The sequence below is a fragment of the Conger conger genome, chromosome 2 (genome assembly GCF_963514075.1).
Source record: "Conger conger chromosome 2, fConCon1.1, whole genome shotgun sequence".
Lineage (NCBI taxonomy): Eukaryota > Metazoa > Chordata > Actinopteri > Anguilliformes > Congridae > Conger > Conger conger.
In genome coordinates this window covers 62,101,002-62,122,220 of record NC_083761.1, presented here as the reverse complement: position 1 = coordinate 62,122,220, position 21,219 = coordinate 62,101,002, and the positions used below count along the sequence as shown (strand labels likewise).

General features: G+C 39.0%; 2 protein-coding genes across 2 annotated transcripts; both read left to right on the top strand.

Moving 5' to 3' along the window:
* The first annotated feature begins 825 nt into the window (after positions 1–825).
* On the top strand, positions 826–4,580 carry LOC133122752 (NADPH oxidase organizer 1-like). Its single transcript, XM_061232900.1, has 8 exons — positions 826–936; positions 1,230–1,310; positions 1,401–1,473; positions 1,561–1,741; positions 1,894–2,108; positions 2,527–2,643; positions 3,140–3,257; positions 3,526–4,580. Exons 1-8 carry the CDS (start codon positions 871–873, stop codon positions 4,091–4,093), a joined length of 1,419 nt encoding a protein of 472 aa, XP_061088884.1. The 5' UTR covers positions 826–870; the 3' UTR covers positions 4,094–4,580.
* A 2,787-nt stretch (positions 4,581–7,367) lies between these two features.
* Positions 7,368–10,946, top strand: LOC133122848 (NADPH oxidase organizer 1-like). The gene is made up of 8 exons (XM_061233073.1): positions 7,368–7,471; positions 7,762–7,842; positions 7,933–8,005; positions 8,093–8,273; positions 8,426–8,640; positions 9,059–9,175; positions 9,672–9,789; positions 10,058–10,946. The coding sequence occupies exons 1-8, from the start codon at positions 7,406–7,408 to the stop codon at positions 10,623–10,625; spliced, it is 1,419 nt and encodes a 472-aa protein (XP_061089057.1). The 5' UTR covers positions 7,368–7,405; the 3' UTR covers positions 10,626–10,946.
* Positions 10,947–21,219: the final 10,273 nt, after the last annotated feature.

Here is a 21,219-nt window from a genome sequence, read left to right as displayed (position 1 = left end):
TCATGGTGTGAATACCTTGGCATTCATAAGAATGTGTCAACTACTTGGTTGTAATACATAGCAACTATCTCAATGCAAATGTTTATTATCTCAATGCAACCTTCTAACAATGTTATTTGTAAACATAATCATGTTGAGAGAAAATGTAGATATCTTGACGAGATAAACTATTTTACCTACAGTTAAACAATTTTACCTACAATATTGTGTCTGCTAAACCAAAAATAGATGTGATGGGAATTATTTCTTTCCTACCTCGAAAACAGTTTTTGTTGACTTAAAACACCCAAAATTTTGCATAGCCATCAAATTCCTCCCATGAGCTCAAAGGGGAATATGGGTCCAGACGATAGTGCTCACATTACCACAACTCATCAATTAACCCAATGTTTCAACCATCTCCGGCCTCCCCTAACCACATAAACCCTAATATACACGCTAAGGCGTGCAAAGGCGCTGTTGTATCGTGCAGTAATGTTCGTCAAATGTGTTCCACAACGGTCACTGGCACATTCCATCGATACAATTATTGTAACAACATTATTTCAGTTAGCTTACTATAAGTACTGTATTAAGTGAATGTATGTTCTTAAATTAATCAAGCATCTTTTCAACGAACCGGTTATAATACAAACAAATATCTGTGTGCTAACTGACGCACGTAAGAAGATCCACTCCCTGTTGCTCTCGCCAGCTGTTTTTCCGGCGCACGTGCTGGAATTTCCTCAACTCTTTCACGGAAAAAGCACTCATCTCCGGCAACGCCTACAGCGCAGACTATATAAACTCGATCACTTTTGCATGAGAGTGGAAACGGTTGGAAGACGAAGGACAGTTGCTGAGCATAATCTAAGCCTTCTGAAAACAAAGATGACCGACCAAAGATACCCAGCCACAGTCAGGCTTATTGGGGTGATGCAAAAGGACGCGAGCAAGGTGGGGAAACTGAGATAGCCTATGCTGCTTTAACTGGCGGTGACCAAATTATTTCACCATAATGGCATGTGCAATTTGGATAAATACAGTTTGGCTCTTGCTGAAATTAAGGGAATTTTATGTTAATATTTGCAAAGGCATATAGATTTATAATTGTTATTAATTATTTGACTGAATTATAAATTCAACATCTTAACCAATGCTAAACTAATTCTAACTGGAAGGTGTAAATATGTTACATGTTTAAACCCAAAGCAGATCAACTGAACTTGAACGTGTATAATCTTTTTCAGATGTTCATGACATCGGTACTTTGGTCAGATCATAGTGAAATCATTGTTTACAGATCATTCCAGGAGTTCAAAAAACTGCATGTAAGTTAATCAGACGTCTTTTTGAATAAATGAACAGTCAATGCTGTGGATTTTTCTGGTCTAAAACAATGTATTCTTTTCTTTAACTAGAAGCAACTGAAAAGGCTATTTCCTGTGAAAAAAACATTTGGGACATCAGAAAGAGTGATTCCCAGGTTCAGAGGTAAATTCGCTTTTCATACGAACCAAATCATTCTGTGTATTGCTATCTTGAAAGGTGTGCTAATTCAGCTACTTTCCTCCTTTTCAGCAAGGAACACAAAGACCGTTCAGAGGAAGGACTCCAGCAAATCATTGCGGCGCCTGTCATTTCTAGAAAATTACTGCACAGAGCTGCTGAAATGTGAACCCAGTGTCACTCAGAGCTCAGAGGTGATCCAGTTCTTCCTGCCACAGCATCAGGACCTGCAGCCAGAGTTTTCAAAGAACAGGTATGTGACCTTTCCAGCTGATTTATAAGAAGGGATTTGTTAGGAAAGGCAATTCATATAAAGAGTTTATATTTAACACTATATTAGGCATGCATTTGTCCAGGGTGATTTCCAGGATGTGAAAAGATTGTTTGTGTCTGTCTTGTCTACAGCATTGTGATTCTGCCCTTGGAGGACATTGCAGACAGCAATGACAGGGGGATCGATGCCATCGGTGGCAAGCGATTCAGCATGGGCAATGTGACACAGCCTTATGTGCCTGAATCATACCGTTGTGTGGCTCCATATGAGACAAAGGACACCAAGAACAGGGCCTTCAGAGTGGCTGTGGATGAGACAGTGGATGTACTCATCAAAGACAAAGCAGGTTAGCCTCTTAAAACATGCAGTACTTTCAGATTTTCTGGCCTTTATTTCATAGTCACAAGCCTTTGCAGGCACAGGGCTTTCATTTGATTAAAAAAGTGATTTCAAGTAAAAGTATAACTTGAATTTAATCACTATTTTATGTTCATGGTAACTGGTAATACAGCCTACAGCCATTATTTTGGTTATATACTTCTCAAAGCTATAGTGTAGAATTGTCTCTCTGAGACTGGATTTTAAACATAAATGTAATATGAATATGAATGTAATTAAATATATTGATACCTTGTTGTCAGGAGACAAAAAATTTAATAGGATGAGTGGCCAATTATTCAACAGCCAGAGCGTTGTAGTCCAAATGAGAAGTTGAGACCCTTCAGTTTTGCTTCAGGTGTCTCACTGATATTAAATCTGTTCAGGTTGGTGGCTGGTGGAGAATGATGCCAAATGCCTGGCCTGGTTCCCAGCTCCTTACTTGGTGAAGTGTGAGGATGGGGAAGGAGAAGAGGACTATGACGATGGGACACCTGCAGTTGGTAAGAGGCAACATGGATATTTGTACTTGATCATGTGTATCAACTTAGTACAGGTTGCTGCAGATGCTCTACACATAGTGTGGGGATCCTTCTTTTTTGCCAACATATTGATATAAAGAATAATGGATCTTTGCCACAAAAAAAGCAGCTCTACGCTATTCGTTTAAACATTAGATCTGGCACAACAACAGCAGATTGGGGAACACCAGGAATTAAACTGGGATAATATGTTTAGTAAAATTAATTTTAGATCCAGTCAGAATATGCTTTAGGGTGTCTCTCCTTCAATAGTACATGCTTCCAGTTTGTGATGTCATCCTTGCTTCCTAAAATCTATTCCCACAAACAACTGCTGTTGAATCAGATGGCAAAACATGATTTGGTGCTAATTTCTTTCTCATGACTACCTAATGTTGTTATGGTATATATGCGAAGAGATGAGAACCAACAAGATTCGTAACGGTTAACTTTTTTTCTGGTTTGTGTTTGCATGTAGGGTTGATGTACCGTGCAGTCAGGAACTATACATCTAAAAAAGAAGATGAGGTCTCTGTGCACATCGGCTCTGTGGTGGAGGTGCTGCAGAGGTCTGAGGATGGCTGGTGGCTCATCAGGTATACCGACTCCCCCTTGATCTTGCTTTAACGTCAGATTGTATTGATTGTTCAGGGTGGCACTTAGAATGTCAGCTCCAAAACAGCATAGTAGGCTACAAGTGACAGCTTAGCTATAGGTATTCCACCTAGAGACTGTTCTGTTGTGCCTGGTTTATTGTTCTAAAGGCACTTTCTACACAGTGATTGCACATGCCTTACTTGTGCAGTAAGGGCAAAGCTGCCAATTTCTACACCTTTAATCTTGGACTTGTCTCTTCCCCCACAGAAATAAAGGAAAAGCTGGCTATGTGCCCTCCATGTACCTGCAACCTTATATCAACCCACTTGTCCAGGTCCAGAAGGAGATGCGGAGTTCCACACTTAACATGGCCCAGCTGCATAACTCAGACCCATTCCCCCCCATGCCAAGGGGAACACTCAGTACTGCTAACAAGAAAAGGTCACGTTCTCTTGACATACTGGCAGAGCCACACCAGAGCCATGTCCTCCCACCTGTCCCGACAGAGAACGAGAGCCGCAAGAGCAGTCTGAGCGGAGTTAGCCTGGGGAGTGAGTCCAGCTTCAGCGATGACTGCAGCAGCCCGGGTAGCGACTCTCTCAGTGGCAGCCCCACAGGCACGGTGGAGCTGCACAGTGCAGATGGTGGCCTCACTGAGGGAAGGTTCAGCCGCCGTAGTTCTGACCTCAATCTCCTGAAGATCTCCTCCGCTCCCAAGGTTCCCCCACGGCCCAGGGACCAGGAGATTCTCAGCCGCTGCACCACTTTCACACGCAAAGCTGCCCTGGCATCCAAAGCCCGTCTTCCTGAGCTGAAGCAAATGCAAGGTCGCTAGGTTGGACTAGGGTTGATTTAGGTTACAAGGGTCCTGCGGATAATTCAGACTCCTGTTGTAAATAACTATATTGTTGTTATACTGTTGTAAATAGCAATATTATTTATAATTTCAAATGTGTAGGTTGTAATAGAAATCACAATGAAAACTGTAAACGAACAATGCAAATAACAATACACCATTCATGACGTACAAATAATCATGCAATATTAGCATTAGCAAGATTTTTCTTCGTTGGAGCTGGTTGCTCTGTTTTCTGCAATAGTGTACTCCCCTCATTGATATATTTCTTTTGCATATTTGTGTTCTGAGGTTGAAATTGAAATCCATATTTTCCATAGTGGAAAACATTAATGTGCCTTATATGCATATTACTAATTAATAATGTTGTTTTACATTGTTCTTCAAATTGCTGGGAAAGGCATTGTATATGCAGGTATGTTGGCTGTGTCCTTTGTGAAGTATATAAAGTATCAGATCATGTTCATCAATGCTTATTATTTTAATAAAAACTCTATATCACATTTTTTCACTGGACTTTTCAGACTGAAAAGCAGAACCAATACATTCACCACAGTGCAAATGGCTGGCTTCTTCACTTATGGCTAAAACCACATTTTTAACAGCATATCGTTCTTTTCCTTTGCATGACTATTAAATTCAAACATACAGTACTGTGCAAAAGGCACATGCACATAAAAGTCCATTAAGCAAAGATGCTTAATATGTAGTGCAGTAAACAGTTAAACACTAAATTAAATCAATATTTGTTGTGACCACTCTTCACCTTTAAAACTGCATCTGTTCTTAGATCCACTGCCCCACAGTTTCATTAGAAAATAGCTTTTAATGTTGTTTTGAGAACCCCAGTTCTTCTGCAGACTTACTCTCTCTGATTCTGATTGATTCTGGCTCACTCTCCATCAAGTCATGCCCTCCACCAGAAGTTGTAGTACATACATTTACCAACTGAACCATGGAAAAGTCACTGAAAGTATTCATGAGGGCTTATGAATGTGTGGTTTGAAGAGACATTACTTTAAAACATCAAATCCACAAGAAGCAGAAGTAACATGGTTGAAACTATTATTGGTTTCCTTACAACATATTCCAGAAATAGTATTGTATAGACATTAACTCAAAGGAGCTTTGTTATCTTCATTTCCTGCAAGGAAACCTTCTCAGTTTTGTACACACCTTAATCAAATGAGCTTTAAAGACATTATAAACCAGAAAATGAAACGGTAATATGATTCCTCGTGTTCATATTGTATTGCATCACACTTCTGCGGTGAACAGTGTTGTTCATTGTGGACCAATGTGACCATCAATTTCACTGTCACACATTAATCCCTTAAGTATTACCTTTTCTTGACACAAGCATAAAAATGACATATGTAAAATTTTGGAATATTACTCAAACACAGTGAAAGGGTATTTTTCTCACTGAAAAGATGTTCTGTTTTTGGCTGGATATAGATTATTGTAGCTGTGGCTGCTGTGCTTCGGATAATATTTGAGGATAATATCATTCTGCATTGTTTTTTATGCTCTATGTATGGGCAGTTTTCCAGAAAGGACATTTGGAGACTCCAAAGGGACAAATGGAACTAAGTAATATTATGGACTTATGAAGTGTAAAATACAGCATTTTGCTTATAAAACTATCCTGAAAAAAAGTGTTTGCACTTCCCTGTGCCTGTCACCCTCCCCAACATCTCTAGCTCTATCTTCAAGGGCAAATTTTGATTTTTAGATTTGATTGAAAGACTTACTTGTATAACCATTTAAGCAGTAGGTCTTTTGTTCATCTCACTTTTCTCAAAATTATGTTATTAACTCCCAAAGTATCATATATCATTTTAACTCATGTCATCTATGCATACATCAAATAATTTCATTTGACACTTTTCTCATACTCACGAAACAATCTTACAAATTCTGTTGTTTGTAAGAATTTAAGGAATGTCTAAGATATAGAATGATAGCTTTGTTTTTGCCAGATGAAGATTTTAAGGAGGAGAAATACTTTGGGAAATCTTCATAATGCAATGGGTGCATACACAGCCACCTAGTGGGTGGACAAAAACCTATTTAAGATATTTTTACCTTAGTTTTTCTTAAACAAATGCGTTGACAACCATAAAATGTAGGCGATATAATCTTGCATTAACTGTCTTTTCATATACGTTTTTATTTTTACCGTAGCCTACTTTTCTGTGTAATGAAGCACCTGCTTCGATCATCACGCGGTGTCAAGATCACAATATCATAGCAAATAGAAATATCACAATATCACAATATCATAGCGTTCCAGACAACTCGGCAAATCCATCTACCCCAACTTCATGAGACGTCACAAAAAACGGCAGCACAAATGGAGGCACACATTGTAAATAGCAAACCATCAACTAAAAGGCAACGCAAAGTATTTGTTCCAGCATGTCATTAAAATAAAGCACAATCATATTGTAAAGCCTGTTCTGCTTGCGAATTGATCTGAAACAATGTTGCCAATGTTATTAGTTATTTGGTTAGGGCAAATGATCTCTGAAAGTTATCTTCTTTATTTAGGAAAATGTAAAAAAACACAAACAAACACGTGAAACCATTTGGAAATATACCATTTACTGACTTTTGCAGATTAGTTACATAGCTGCCAACTACACGCATTTGCCTGTATTCACACGCACATGCAAATGCGTGTGTCTCACGCCGAAAGCGTGAGAGTTGGCAGCTATGTAGTTACCAATGTAACGAGACCAGAGCACAGTTAACGAGTGCATTTCTGCCGTTGGGTCAGTGCAGAATGTGGCCGGTTCATGTGGTTAAACACTTGCCACACAAAACCAGTTTTTCACGGTCAGCCATGTTTTTTGTTAACGTTTGGCGTAGTGAATCTGGAACGCTTAGAGTTGGACATTTCAACAGGGAAATTCCGATAAACTATGGAAAACGTAACGCAGCCTAACTATTCAGAGTTCAGCGTTTGAATCGAGAAGAACCCCTAGGGAGAAACATTACATGGCTGGAGTAGTCTCAGACAGCCCGTCCAGTTACACTCTCATTGGCTGTCCGCAATATCAATCACAGGCGTGTGGACGAAATCGGTGCTGATGTTTTTATCAGTCGTCGAGAAGTTGGCAAACAACTGCTCACAGCGAGAGCACACGAAATGTTTCCCTGAAGCCCCGATGCTGGTGACGACACTGGCAACGCCTACATGTGCACTATATAGGGATGTACTCAGTCCTATGTTTGCATGAGACGTGAAAACGCTTGTAAGACGAAAGACACTTCGAAAAAACAAAGATGAGCGACGAAAGATACCCAACCGCTGTCAGGCTTATTGGGGTGATGGAAAAGGACTCGAGCAAGGTATGGGACCTGAGATAAGCTGCTTTTAATGCTGATAACCAAATAATTTCACTTTTTTTCACGATTTTAGCTCTTGTTGAAATTAAGGGATGGTTCTTATGTTAGTATGTAATGCTATCATATTATAATTTATTTTGGCTGACATTTAAATTCAACATCTTCACCCTATTTTAAAGAAAGTGCAGCCAACTTGGTAAAATTCGAATTGCTATTTGTAAATATGTCCAAGTTTAAAGTCAATGTAGACCTGTCAATTGAACTTAACATTCCGTTGTCTAATCTTTTTCCAGATGTTTATGGCCTCTGTACTTTGGTCAGATCATAGTGAAATCGTTGTTTACAGATCATTCCAGGAGTTCAAAAAACTGCATGTAAGTTAATCAGACGTCTTTTTGAATAAATGAACAGTCAATGCTGTGGATTTTTCTGGTCTAAAACAATGTATTATTTTCTTTAACTAGAAGCAACTGAAAAAGCTATTTCCTGTGAAAAAAACATTTGGGACATCAGAAAGAGTGATTCCCAGGTTCAGAGGTAAATTCGCTTTTCATACGAACCAAATCATTCTGTGTATTGCTATCTTGAAAGGTGTGCTAATTCAGCTACTTTCCTCCTTTTCAGCAAGGAACACAAAGACCGTTCAGAGGAACGACTCCAGCAAATCATTGCGGCGCCTGTCATTTCTAGAAAATTACTGCACAGAGCTGCTGAAATGTGAACCCAGTGTCACTCAGAGCTCAGAGGTGATCCAATTCTTCCTGCCACAGCATCAGGACCTGCAGCCAGAGTTTTCAAAGAACAGGTATGTGACCTTTCCAGCTGATTTATAAGAAGGGATTTGTTAGGAAAGGCAATTCATATAAAGAGTTTATATTTAACACTATATTAGGCATGCATTTGTCCAGGGTGATTTCCAGGATGTGAAAAGATTGTTTGTGTCTGTCTTGTCTACAGCATTGTGATTCTGCCCTTGGAGGACATTGCAGACAGCAATGACAGGGGGATCGATGCCATCGGTGGCAAGCGATTCAGCATGGGCAATGTGACACAGCCTTATGTGCCTGAATCATACCGTTGTGTGGCTCCATATGAGACAAAGGACACCAAGAACAGGGCCTTCAGAGTGGCTGTGGATGAGACAGTGGATGTACTCATCAAAGACAAAGCAGGTTAGCCTCTTAAAGCATGCAGTACTTTCAGATTTTCTGGCCTTTATTTCATAGTCACAAGCCTTTGCAGTCACAGGGCTTTCATTTGATTAAAAAAGTGATTTCAAGTAAAAGTATAACTTGAATTTAATCACTATTTTATGTTCATGGTAACTGGTAATACAGCCTACATCCATTATTTTGGTTATATACTTCTCTAAGCTATGGTGTAGAATTGTCTCTCTGAGACTGGATTTTAAACATAAATGTAATATGAATATGAATGTAATTAAATATATTGATACCTTGTTGTCAGGAGACAAAAAATTTAATAGGATGAGTGGCCAATTATTCAACAGCCAGAGCGTTGTAGTCCAAATGAGAAGTTGAGACCCTTCAGTTTTGCTTCAGGTGTCTCACTGATATTAAATCTGTTCAGGTTGGTGGCTGGTGGAGAATGATGCCAAATGCCTGGCCTGGTTCCCAGCTCCTTACTTGGTGAAGTGTGAGGATGGGGAAGGAGAAGAGGACTATGACGATGGGACACCTGCAGTTGGTAAGAGGCAACATGGATATTTGTACTTGATCATGTGTATCAACTTAGTACAGGTTGCTGCAGATGCTCTACACATAGTGTGGGGATCCTTCTTTTTTGCCAACATATTGATATATAGAATAATGGATCTTTGCCACAAAAAAAGCAGCTCTACGCTATTCGTTTAAACATTAGATCTGGCACAACAACAGCAGATTGGGGAACACCAGGAATTAAACTGGGATAATATGTTTAGTAAAATTAATTTTAGATCCAATCAGAATATGCTTTAGGGTGTCTCTCCTTCAATAGTACATGCTTCCAGTTTGTGATGTCATCCTTGCTTCCTAAAATCTATTCCCACAAACAACTGCTGTTGAATCAGATGGCAAAACATGATTTGGTGCTAATTTCTTTCTCATGACTACCTAATGTTGTTATGGTATATATGCGAAGAGATGAGAACCAACAAGATTCATAACGGTTAACTTTTTTTCTGGTTTGTGTTTGCATGTAGGGTTGATGTACCGTGCAGTCAGGAACTATACATCTAAAAAAGAAGATGAGGTCTCTGTGCACATCGGCTCTGTGGTGGAGGTGCTGCAGAGGTCTGAGGATGGCTGGTGGCTCATCAGGTATACCGACTCCCCCTTGATCTTGCGTTAATGTCAGATTGTATTGATTGTTCAGGGTGGCACTTAGAATGTCAGCTCCAAAACAGCATAGTAGGCTACAAGTGACAGCTTAGCTATAGGTATTCCACCTAGAGACTGTTCTGTTGTGCCTGGTTTATTGTTCTAAAGGCACTTTCTACACAGTGATTGCACATGCCTTACTTGTGCAGTAAGGGCAAAGCTGCCAATTTCTACACCTTTAATCTTGGACTTGTCTCTTCCCCCACAGAAATAAAGGAAAAGCTGGCTATGTGCCCTCCATGTACCTGCAACCTTATATCAACCCACTTGTCCAGGTCCAGAAGGAGATGCGGAGTTCCACACTTAACATGGCCCAGCTGCATAACTCAGACCCATTCCCCCCCATGCCAAGGGGAACACTCAGTACTGCTAACAAGAAAAGGTCACGTTCTCTTGACATACTGGCAGAGCCACACCAGAGCCATGTCCTCCCACCTGTCCCGACAGAGAACGAGAGCCGCAAGAGCAGTCTGAGCGGAGTTAGCCTGGGGAGTGAGTCCAGCTTCAGCGATGACTGCAGCAGCCCGGGTAGCGACTCTCTCAGTGGCAGCCCCACAGGCACGGTGGAGCTGCACAGTGCAGATGGTGGCCTCACTGAGGGAAGGTTCAGCCGCCGTAGTTCTGACCTCAATCTCCTGAAGATCTCCTCCGCTCCCAAGGTTCCCCCACGGCCCAGGGACCAGGAGATTCTCAGCCGCTGCACCACTTTCACACGCAAAGCTGCCCTGGCATCCAAAGCCCGTCTTCCTGAGCTGAAGCAAATGCAAGGTCGCTAGGTTGGACTAGGGTTGATTTAGGTTACAAGGGTCCTGCGGATAATTCAGACTCCTGTTGTAAATAACTATATTGTTGTTATACTGTTGTAAATAGCAATATTCAAATGTGTAGGTTGTAATAGAAATCACAATGAAAACTGTAAACGAACAATGCAAATAACAATACACCATTCATGACGTACAAATAATCATGCAATATTAGCATTAGCAAGATTTTTCTTCATTGGAGCTGGTTGCTCTGTTTTCTGCAATAGTGTACTCCCCTCATTGATATATTTCTTTTGCATATTTGTGTTCTGAGGTTGAAATTGAAATCCATATTTTCCATAGTGGAAAACATGAATGTGCCTTATATGCATATTACTAATTAATAATATTGTTTTACATTGTTCTTCAAATTGCTGGGAAAGGCATTGTATATGCAGGTATGTTGGCTGTATCCTTTGTGAAGTATATAAAGTATCAGATCATGTTCATCAGTTCTTATTATTTTAATAAAAACCCTTTATCACATTTTTTCACTGGACATTTCAGACTGAAAAGCAGAACCAATACATTCACCAGAGTGCACATGGCTGGCTTCTCCACTTATGGCTAAAACCACATTTTTAACAGCATATTGTTCTTTTCCTTTGCATGACTATTAAATTCAAACATACAGTACTGTGCAAAAGGCACATGCAAATAAAAGTCCATTAAGCGAAAATGCTTAATATGTTTAAAAAGTGCAGTAAACAGTTAAACACTAAATTAAATCAATATTTGCTGTGACCACTCTTCACCTTTAAAACTGCATCTGTTCTTAGATCCACTGCCCCATGGTTTCATAAGAAAATAGCTTTTAATGTTGTTTTGAGAACCACAGTTCTTCTGCAGACTTACTCTCTCTGACTCTGATTGATTCTGGCTCACTCTCCATCAAGTCATGCCCTCCACCAGAACTTTTAGTACTTGCCTTTACAAACTGAACCACGAAAAAGTCACTGAAAGTATTCATGAGGGCTTATGAATGTGTGGTTTGAAGAGACATTACTTTAAAACATCAAATCCACAAAAAGCAGAAGTAACATGGTTGAAACTATTATTGGTTTCTTTCCAACATATTCCAGAAATAGTATTGTATAGACATTAACTCAAAGGAGCTTTGTTATCTTCATTTCCTGCTAGGAAACCTTTTCAGTTTTGTACACACCTTAATCAAATGAGTTTTAAAGACATTATAAACCGGAAAATAAAACAGTAATATGATTCCTAGTGTACATATTGTATTGCATCACACTTCTGCGGTAAACAATGTTGTTCATTGTGGACCAATGTGACCATCAATTTCACTGTCACACGTTAATCCCTTAAGTATTACCTTTTCTTGACATATGCAAAATTAAATGGAATTTTGGAATGGAATGGAATATTACTCAAACACAGTGAAAGGGTATTTCTCTCACTGAAAAGATGTTCTGTTTTTGGCTGGATATAGATTATTGTAGCTGTGGCTGCTGTGCTTCGGATAATATTTGAGGATAATATCATTCTGCATTGTTTTTTATGCTCTATGTATGGGCAGTTTTCCAGAAAGGACATTTGGAGACTCCAAAGGGACACATGGAACTAAGTAATATTATGGACTTATGAAGTGTAAAATACAGCATTTTGCTTACAAAACTATCCTGAAAAAAAGTGTTTGCACTTCCCCGTGCCTGTCACCCTCCCCAACATCTCTGTCCCAAACGCCCTTCTCTTGCATCTATCCTCAGACAGCAACAGGTCGAGAAGATCATAAAAATTAAGTACAATAATCATAATAATACCATCTTGAATACTCATCTATTCACTGAAGTCCACTGATTGAAGTTTTTATCAAATACCCAACCCCCATCAACAAGTCAAACACATTCCATAATTTCACATGCTATTAATTATTCAAAAGAGGCTGGCTCCTTATTTATAAGCACACTGAATAATAATACAATATTTTGAGAATATATTTTGATGCTCACCAATATAAAATGGGGTCACTGAAAATGCCCTCTATTGTGTTGCCAATGGAGTTGTCACTGTCTTCCTCAGAAATATTCACTCACTATTCATTGGAACTCCATTCAACGTTTTTTGGTATAAAATCTCAAGAACTGTTTTGGCCGAAGTGCAACTGACTCAGCTGACATATTGAAAATGTTGTGCAACCTAACAAATTATACGCCGTTGGAAATGTAATGTCATTAGCTGATGATTTTTAGTCACCACTTCAATAGCATGCCCCTAGTTGATTCTTTGATGAGCTTAAGTCATACTGAATTATCCTACACATAGATGAGGGTAATACCCCCCCCACATTGTTTTACCAGCCACATGTTACAAAATAAGGAACTGTTGTCGCTAAAGCAATGGTATCTTAAAATAGGTTATACAGAAAGAACCACAAGTTTTAAAGCTTTCAAATATCCTGTTACCATAGTGATTGAAAACTCAATAAAGTCCTGAATAAAGCAATGAATGCAAAGCAAACCTTTACCGGCCCAATTAACAGCAAACTAAAGTAAACCACACCTATACTGACAATCTATGCTACATATTTTGTATTAATTTTATTTTTTCCATTTCCCCCTGTACCAATATAACAATTACATGAAATAGAAATTACACAATTAAAGCTTCACGTTCTGGTAGCATATTATGGTATTATGATAAAACAGGTTGTTGATTGATCTTTGCCTCCTTTGCTCAGTGTTTCATTCAGACCATTCATATGCAACTGGTGTTGCTTCACAGTCAAATCACTGTGCCTTTACTTTAGATGGTGCCCAGATCAGATAAGAAAATATTTATATTGTGGTGACAAGCATCTTCCGAGTAAAGTAATTTAGCATCAGACAGAAGACCGAAGACATTGAGTTCAGTGAAAGCCAGTGTAAGGGTAATTTTCTCAATTGATTCTTAATTGACAATGTGTGTTAACATAAAGACAATCACATGATTACAAATAACCTTTTAGTGATAATCCTTATACTGTTAGACCACTTTCTGAATTAAGTCATTTATGAGTCTTTCTCTGTCTCTCTCCAGCAGACAGACAGCCTTTCACCTTAATGTCTCTACTTCTCAGCTAGCACATTCTGGTCTTACAGCAAGGTCAACAAGGGGTATTCAGAAGACAAAATACTGATAAATGTTCGTGGCCAGCTTCATGTCTTTTTGTTTTGGTAAAGCCCCCCCTTCAGGAAAAGTGTGTATAAGAGTCTTACTATGTCTGATTCAAATCAGAAAGCCGATAAGCTTTCTCACTTTCTGTCATTTCTTTGCAAATAAATACGAAATTTAAATAGAAGAATAGCTATTGTTGTGTTTTTACTGGATCTGTTTCATCAGACGATACCTGTGATATCTTATTTGTGCATGTTAAAAAGGGAATTTTTCCCTGCACACCAGAACGGCATGTATTTATTATACTTGGGAGTGGAACAGGAAGTGCACTGAAAACAAAATATGACGAAGTAGCTGTGCTAGCCTAACGCATTTTCTTTTTTCACAACTGATGTTGTGACCCCGGAAGAGTACAAAATCCCCGCTAAATATCTCCCAACCTACCTTTAAACTAGCGACCCATGAAAAACTGAGGGTCCCTAAACTCCCATCAGCATATCCCAAGAATATAAATGACAATGAAGTTCTGCATGGGGGAATGGTCAAACATCCCCCAAATGACTTCTCGGACCTTATCACAAATTATAGGAAAATCATGGCTTTCATCTTTGCCAGGGATGTTTTAAACCAGGACTACCACAGTATTTTTGTGCATATTATCAAGGGTGCCAATAATTCTAGAGCCCACTGTATGTAACATAGATTATTTAAATGCACACAAGGGCATCCACACAAGTTCCCAGAAGAAAATGTTGTTCCTGTTTCAATATGGTCACATAAATGACAGAACATATACATGATAATATGTAACATATGCATGTGCCCACGTGAAGGAATTCTAGTTTCAGTTAGTCTTGTTTACAATCTGGTTCCATAAACCAGGAGCAGCCTATCAACCTGTTGAATGTAGCTGAACCACATCAATGAAAACATATTTGATTCAGTTTTGTACAGTGATACTGTCCTAAATGACAGCAATAACCTCTGATTGTAAATTAGATAACTCTGATTCATGTGAAAGGCTACTGTAAATATAAAAAACTTCTGAAATGATCCCAGTGCCCCTGGCTCATGTCCTTTAATTAATTGTTGCCACTTTAAGTATAATTTCAATAAACCAAGAAGGCTAATCCTATATGAGACAAGTTGAATGCTCTATCTTCATGGGCAAATTTTGGAAGTCCCACAGATGTATCGCTGGATTGGGCCCGTACATGGCCTCTTGCCAGCTGTTGTTCCTGCATACGTGCCTGGAATTTCTCACAACTGTTTCACGTAAAATATCATGGGTGTGCCACCAAGGTTTGAATACATTTGAGACTGAGCCAAAGTCATCTGGGGCTGAGCTGGGAAGGGGCGTTCCATGCATTTTACCTTTACAGGTTAAATTGTTGTAATGTTTCTCAGTCTGCATGTATAAATATAATAAACAAGGAGCCAGATGACAGCAGATTTGATTGAAAGACTTACTTGTATTACCATTTAAGCAGTAGGTCTTTTGTTCATCTCACTTTTCTCAAAATTATGTTACCAACTCCCAAAATATCATATATAATTTTTACTCATGTCATCTATGCATACATCAAATAATTTCATTTGACACTTTTCACAATTGTGTTGTTTGTAAGAATTTAAGGTATGTCTAAGATATAGAATGATAGCTTTGTTTTTGCCAGATGAAGATTTTACGGAGGTGAAATACTTTGGGAAATCTTCATAATGCAATGGGTGCATACACAGCCACCTAGTGGGTGGACACAAACCTATTTAAGATATTTTTACCTTAGTTTTTCTTAAACAAATGCGTTGACAACCATAAAATGTAATATAATCTTGCATTAACTGTCTTATCATATACGTTTTTTTTTTTACAGTAGCCTACTTTTCTGTGTAATGAAGCACCTGCTTCGATCATCACGCGGTGTCAAGATCACAATATCATAGCTAATGCTGCGTTCCAGACAACTCGGCAAATCCATCTACCCCAACTTCACGAGAAGCAGTTGTCCGACGTCACAAAAAACGGCAGCACAAATGGAGGCACACATCGTAAATAGTAAACCATCAACTAAAAGGCAACGCAAAGTATTTGTTCCAGCATGTCATTAAAATAAAGCACACTCATATAGTAAAGCCTGTTGCCAATGTTATTTAGTTATTTGGTTAGGGCAAATGATCTCTGAAAGTTATCTTCTTTATTTAGGAAAATGTAAAAAAACACAAACACGTGAAACCATTTGGAAATATACCATTTACTGACTTTTGCAGATTAGTTACCAATGTACGAGACCAGAGCACAGTTAACGAGTGCATTTCTGCCGTTGGGTCAGTGCAGAATGTGGCCGGTTCATGCGGTGAAACACTTGCCACATAAACAAAACCAGTTTTTCACCGTCAGCCATGTTTTTTGTCAACGTGTGACGTAGTGCACCTGGAACGCTTAGAGGTCAGAAGTTGGACATTTCAACAGGGAAATTCCGATAAACTATGGAAAACGTAACGCAGCCTAACTATTCAGAGTTCAGCGTTTGAATCGAGAATAACCCCTAGGGAGAAACGTTACATGGCTGGAGTAGTCTCAGACAGCCCGTCCACAGTTACACTCTCATTGGCTGTCCGCAATAGGCGTGTGGACGAAATCGGTGCTGATCAGTCAGTCGGGAAGTCGGCAAACAACGCTGCTCACAGCGAGAGTTTCCCTGAAGCTCCGATGCTGGTGACGATACTGGCAACGCCTACATGCGCACTATATAGGGATGTACTCAGTCCTATGTTTGCATGAGAGACCTGAAAACGCTTGTAAGACGAAAGACACTTCGAAAAAACAAAGATGAGTGGAGAATGATGCCAAATGCCTGGCCTGGTTCCCAGCTCCCTACTTGGTGAAGTGTGGGGATGGGGAAGGAGTGTTCCACACTTAACATGGCCCAGCTGCATAACTCAGACCCGTTCCCCCCCATGCCAAGGGGAACACTCAGTACTGCTAACAAGAAAAGGTCACGTTCTCTGGACATACTGGCAGAGCCACACCAGAGCCATGTCCTCCCACCTGTCCCGTCAGAGAACGAGAGCCGCAAGAGCAGTCTGAGCGGAGTTAGCCTGGGGAGTGAGTCCAGCTTCAGCGATGACTGCAGCAGCCCGGGTAGCGACTCTCTCAGTGGCAGCCCCACAGGCATGGTGGAGCTGCACAGTGCAGATGGTGGCCTTGCTGAGGGAAGGTTCAGCCCCCTTAGCTCTGACCTCAACCTCCTGAAGATCTCCTCCGGTTGGACTAGGGTTGATTTAGGTTACAATGGTCCTGCGGATAATTCAGACTCCTGTTGTAAATAACTATATTGTTGTTATACTGTTGTAAATAGCAATATTATTTATAATTTCAAATGTGTAATAGAAATCACAATGAAAACCGTAAACGAACAATTCAAATAACAATACACCATTCTTGACGTACAAATACTCATGCAATATTAGCATTAGCAAGATTTTTCTTCGTTGGAGCTGGTTGCGCTGTTTTCTGCAATAGTGTACTCCCCTCATTGATATATTTCTTTTGCATATTTGTGTTCTGATGTTGAAATTGAAATCCATATTTTCCATAGTGGAAAACATTAATGTGCCTTATATGCACATTACTCATTAATTAATGTTCTTTTACATTGTTCTTCAAATTGCTGGGAAAGGCATTGTATATGCAGGTATGTTGGCTGTTTCCTTTGTGAAGTTTATAAAGTATGAGATCATGTTCATTAATTCTTATTATTTTAATAAAAACTCTTCACATTTTTTCACTGGACATTTCAGACTGAAAAGCAGAACCAATACATTCACCACAGTGCAAATGGCTGGCTTCTCCACTTATGGCTAAAACCAATTTTTTTTTACAGCATATCGTTCTTTTCTTTACTCTTGCATGACTATTAAATTCAAACATACAGTACTGTTCAAAAGGCACGTAAATAAAAGTCCATTAAGCGAAGATGCTTAATATGTTTAAAAAGTGCAGTAAACAGTTAAACACTAAATTAAATAAATATTTGTTGTGACCACTCTTCACTTTTAAAACTGCATCTATTCTTAGATCCACTGCCCCATGGTTTTATAAGAAAATAGCTTTTAATGTTGATTTGAGAACCACAGTTCTTCTGCAGACTTACTCTCTCTGATTCTGATTGATTCTGGCTCACTCTCCATCAAGTCATGCCCTCCACCAGAAGTTGTAGTACATACATTTACCAACTGAACCATGGAAAAGTCACTGAAAGTATTCATGAGGGCTTATGAATGTGTGGTTTGAAGAGACATTACTTTAAAACATCAAATCCACAAGAAGCAGAAGTAACATGGTTGAAACTATTATTGGTTTCCTTACAACATATTCCAGAAATAGTATTGTATAGACATTAACTCAAAGGAGCTTTGTTATCTTCATTTTCTGCAAGGAAACCTTCTCAGTTTTGTACACACCTTAATCAAATGAGCTTTAAAGACATTATAAACCAGAAAATAAAACAGTAATATGATTCCTTGTGTACATATTGCCTTGCATCACACTTCTGTCGTACACATTCAGGAAACAGTCAATCCATCAGTCAAACCATCAATTTCACTGTCACACGTTAATCCCTTAAGTATTACCTTAAAAATTGTAATAAAACAAGTTTAAAAATGACATATGCAAAATTAAATGGAATTGAATGGTGTTGTCACTGTCTTCCTCAGAAATATTCACTCACTATTCATTGGAACTCCATTCAACGTTTTTTGGTATAAAATCCCAAGAACTGTTTTGGCCGAAGTGCAACTGAGGCAAATTATACGCCGTTGGAAATGTAATGTCATTAGCTAATGATTTTTAGTCATCACTTCAATAGCATGCCTGTAGTTGGTTCTTTGATGAGGTAACACATTTTCTCTGCAACTACGTTACAAATACAGGTCAGAGACCGTTGTACTTGGGCTCATTGTTTTTGAGAGAGCCTATACAAAACGTAGATAGTAGAATTTCTATGTACAAGTACTTTTGTCGAAGTATACAAAGGCGAAATGTACAACATAATTCCTCAAGAGAAATTCTAAGTAAACAATGGACATTCTATCAACGTTTCTCCGAGTTAGCACATTTTTAGAATGAGAAACTATTATACATTTGGTCCGCTAGACAGCACACGTTATGAACATGGACAGGTTTTGAAAAGGACACTGACATTACCGTGTTTCTTGTAGTGTGTGGATATTTGTGCTTGTTAAAAAGGGAATTTTTCCCTGCACACCAGAACGGCATGTATTTATTATACTTGGGAGTGGAACAGGAAGTGCACTGAAAACAAAATATGACGAAGTAGCTGTGCTAGCCTAGCGCATTTTCTTTTTTCACAACTGATGTTGTGACCCCGGAAGAGTACAAAATCCCCGCTAAATATCTCCCAACCTACCTTTAAACTAGCGACCCATGAAAAACTGAGGGTCCCTAAACTCCCATCAGCATATCCCAAGAATATAAATGACAATGAAGTTCTGCATGGGGGAATGGTCAAACATCCCCCAAATGACTTCTCGGACCTTATCACAAATTATAGGAAAATCATGGCTTTCATCTTTGCCAGGGATGTTTTAAACCAGGACTACCACAGTATTTTTGTGCATATTATCAAGGGTGCCAATAATTCTAGAGCCCACTGTATGTAACATAGATTATTTAAATGCACACAAGGGCATCCACACAAGTTCCCAGAAGAAAATGTTGTTCCTGTTTCAATATGGTCACATAAATGACAGAACATATACATGATAATATGTAACATATGCATGTGCCCACGTGAAGGAATTCTAGTTTCAGTTAGTCTTGTTTACAATCTGGTTCCATAAACCAGGAGCAGCCTATCAACCTGTTGAATGTAGCTGAACCACATCAATGAAAACATATTTGATTCAGTTTTGTACAGTGATACTGTCCTAAATGACAGCAATAACCTCTGATTGTAAATGAGATAACTCTGATTCATGTGAAAGGCTACTGTAAATATAAAAAACTTCTGAAATGATCCCAGTGCCCCTGGCTCATGTCCTTTAATTAATTGTTGCCACTTTAAGTATAATTTCAATAAACCAAGAAGGCTAATCCTATATGAGACAAGTTGAATGCTCTATCTTCATGGGCAAATTTTGGAAGTCCCACAGATGTATCGCTGGATTGGGCCCGTACATGGCCTCTTGCCAGCTGTTGTTCCTGCATACGTGCCTGGAATTTCTCCCAACTGTTTCACGTAAAATATCATGGGTGTGCCACCAAGGTTTGAATACATTTGAGACTGAGCCAAAGTCATCTGGGGCTGAGCTGGGAAGGGGCGTTCCATGCATTTTACCTTTACAGGTTAAATTGTTGTAATGTTTCTCAGTCTGCATGTATAAATATAATAAACAAGGAGCCAGATGACAGTAGATTTGATTGAAAGACTTACTTGTATTACCATTTAAGCAGTAGGTCTTTTGTTCATCTCACTTTTCTCAAAATTATGTTACCAACTCCCAAAATATCATATATAATTTTTACTCATGTCATCTATGCATACATCAAATAATTTCATTTGACACTTTTCACAATTGTGTTGTTTGTAAGAATTTAAGGTATGTCTAAGATATAGAATGATAGCTTTGTTTTTGCCAGATGAAGATTTTAAGGAGGTGAAATACTTTGGGAAATCTTCATAATGCAATGGGTGCATACACAGCCACCTAGTGGGTGGACACAAACCTATTTAAGATATTTTTACCTTAGTTTTTCTTAAACAAATGCGTTGACAACCATAAAATGTAATATAATCTTGCATTAACTGTCTTATCATATACGTTTTTTTTTACAGTAGTCTACTTTTCTGTGTAATGAAGCACCTGCTTCGATCATCACGCGGTGTCAAGATCACAATATCATAGCTAATGCTGCGTTCCAGACAACTCGGCAAATCCATCTACCCCAACTTCACGAGAAGCAGTTGTCCGACGTCACAAAAAACGGCAGCACAAATGGAGGCACACATCGTAAATAGTAAACCACCAACTAAAAGGCAACGCAAAGTATTTGTTCCAGCATGTCATTAAAATAAAGCACACTCATATAGTAAAGCCTGTTGCCAATGTTATTTAGTTATTTGGTTAGGGCAAATGATCTCTGAAAGTTATCTTCTTTATTTAGGAAAATGTAAAAAAACACAAACAAACACGTGAAACCATTTGGAAATATACCATTTACTGACTTTTGCAGATTAGTTACCAATGTACGAGACCAGAGCACAGTTAACGAGTGCATTTCTGCCGTTGGGTCAGTGCAGAATGTGGCCGGTTCATGCGGTGAAACACTTGCCACATAAACAAAACCAGTTTTTCACCGTCAGCCATGTTTTTTGTCAACGTGTGACGTAGTGCACCTGGAACGCTTAGAGGTCAGAAGTTGGACATT

Bases quoted from the DNA above. Each gene is read 5' to 3' on its own strand.
- LOC133122752 (XM_061232900.1), top strand. From the start codon at position 871: ATGACCGACCAAAGATACCCAGCCACAGTCAGGCTTATTGGGGTGATG. The intron at 1,474-1,560 runs GTAAATTCGCTT...CCTCCTTTTCAG, and splicing joins AGTGATTCCCAGGTTCAGAG to CAAGGAACACAAAGACCGTT. The intron at 2,109-2,526 runs GTTAGCCTCTTA...AAATCTGTTCAG, and splicing joins ACTCATCAAAGACAAAGCAG to GTTGGTGGCTGGTGGAGAAT.
- LOC133122848 (XM_061233073.1), top strand. From the start codon at position 7,406: ATGAGCGACGAAAGATACCCAACCGCTGTCAGGCTTATTGGGGTGATG. The intron at 7,843-7,932 runs GTAAGTTAATCA...TTCTTTAACTAG, and splicing joins AGGAGTTCAAAAAACTGCAT to AAGCAACTGAAAAAGCTATT. The intron at 8,641-9,058 runs GTTAGCCTCTTA...AAATCTGTTCAG, and splicing joins ACTCATCAAAGACAAAGCAG to GTTGGTGGCTGGTGGAGAAT.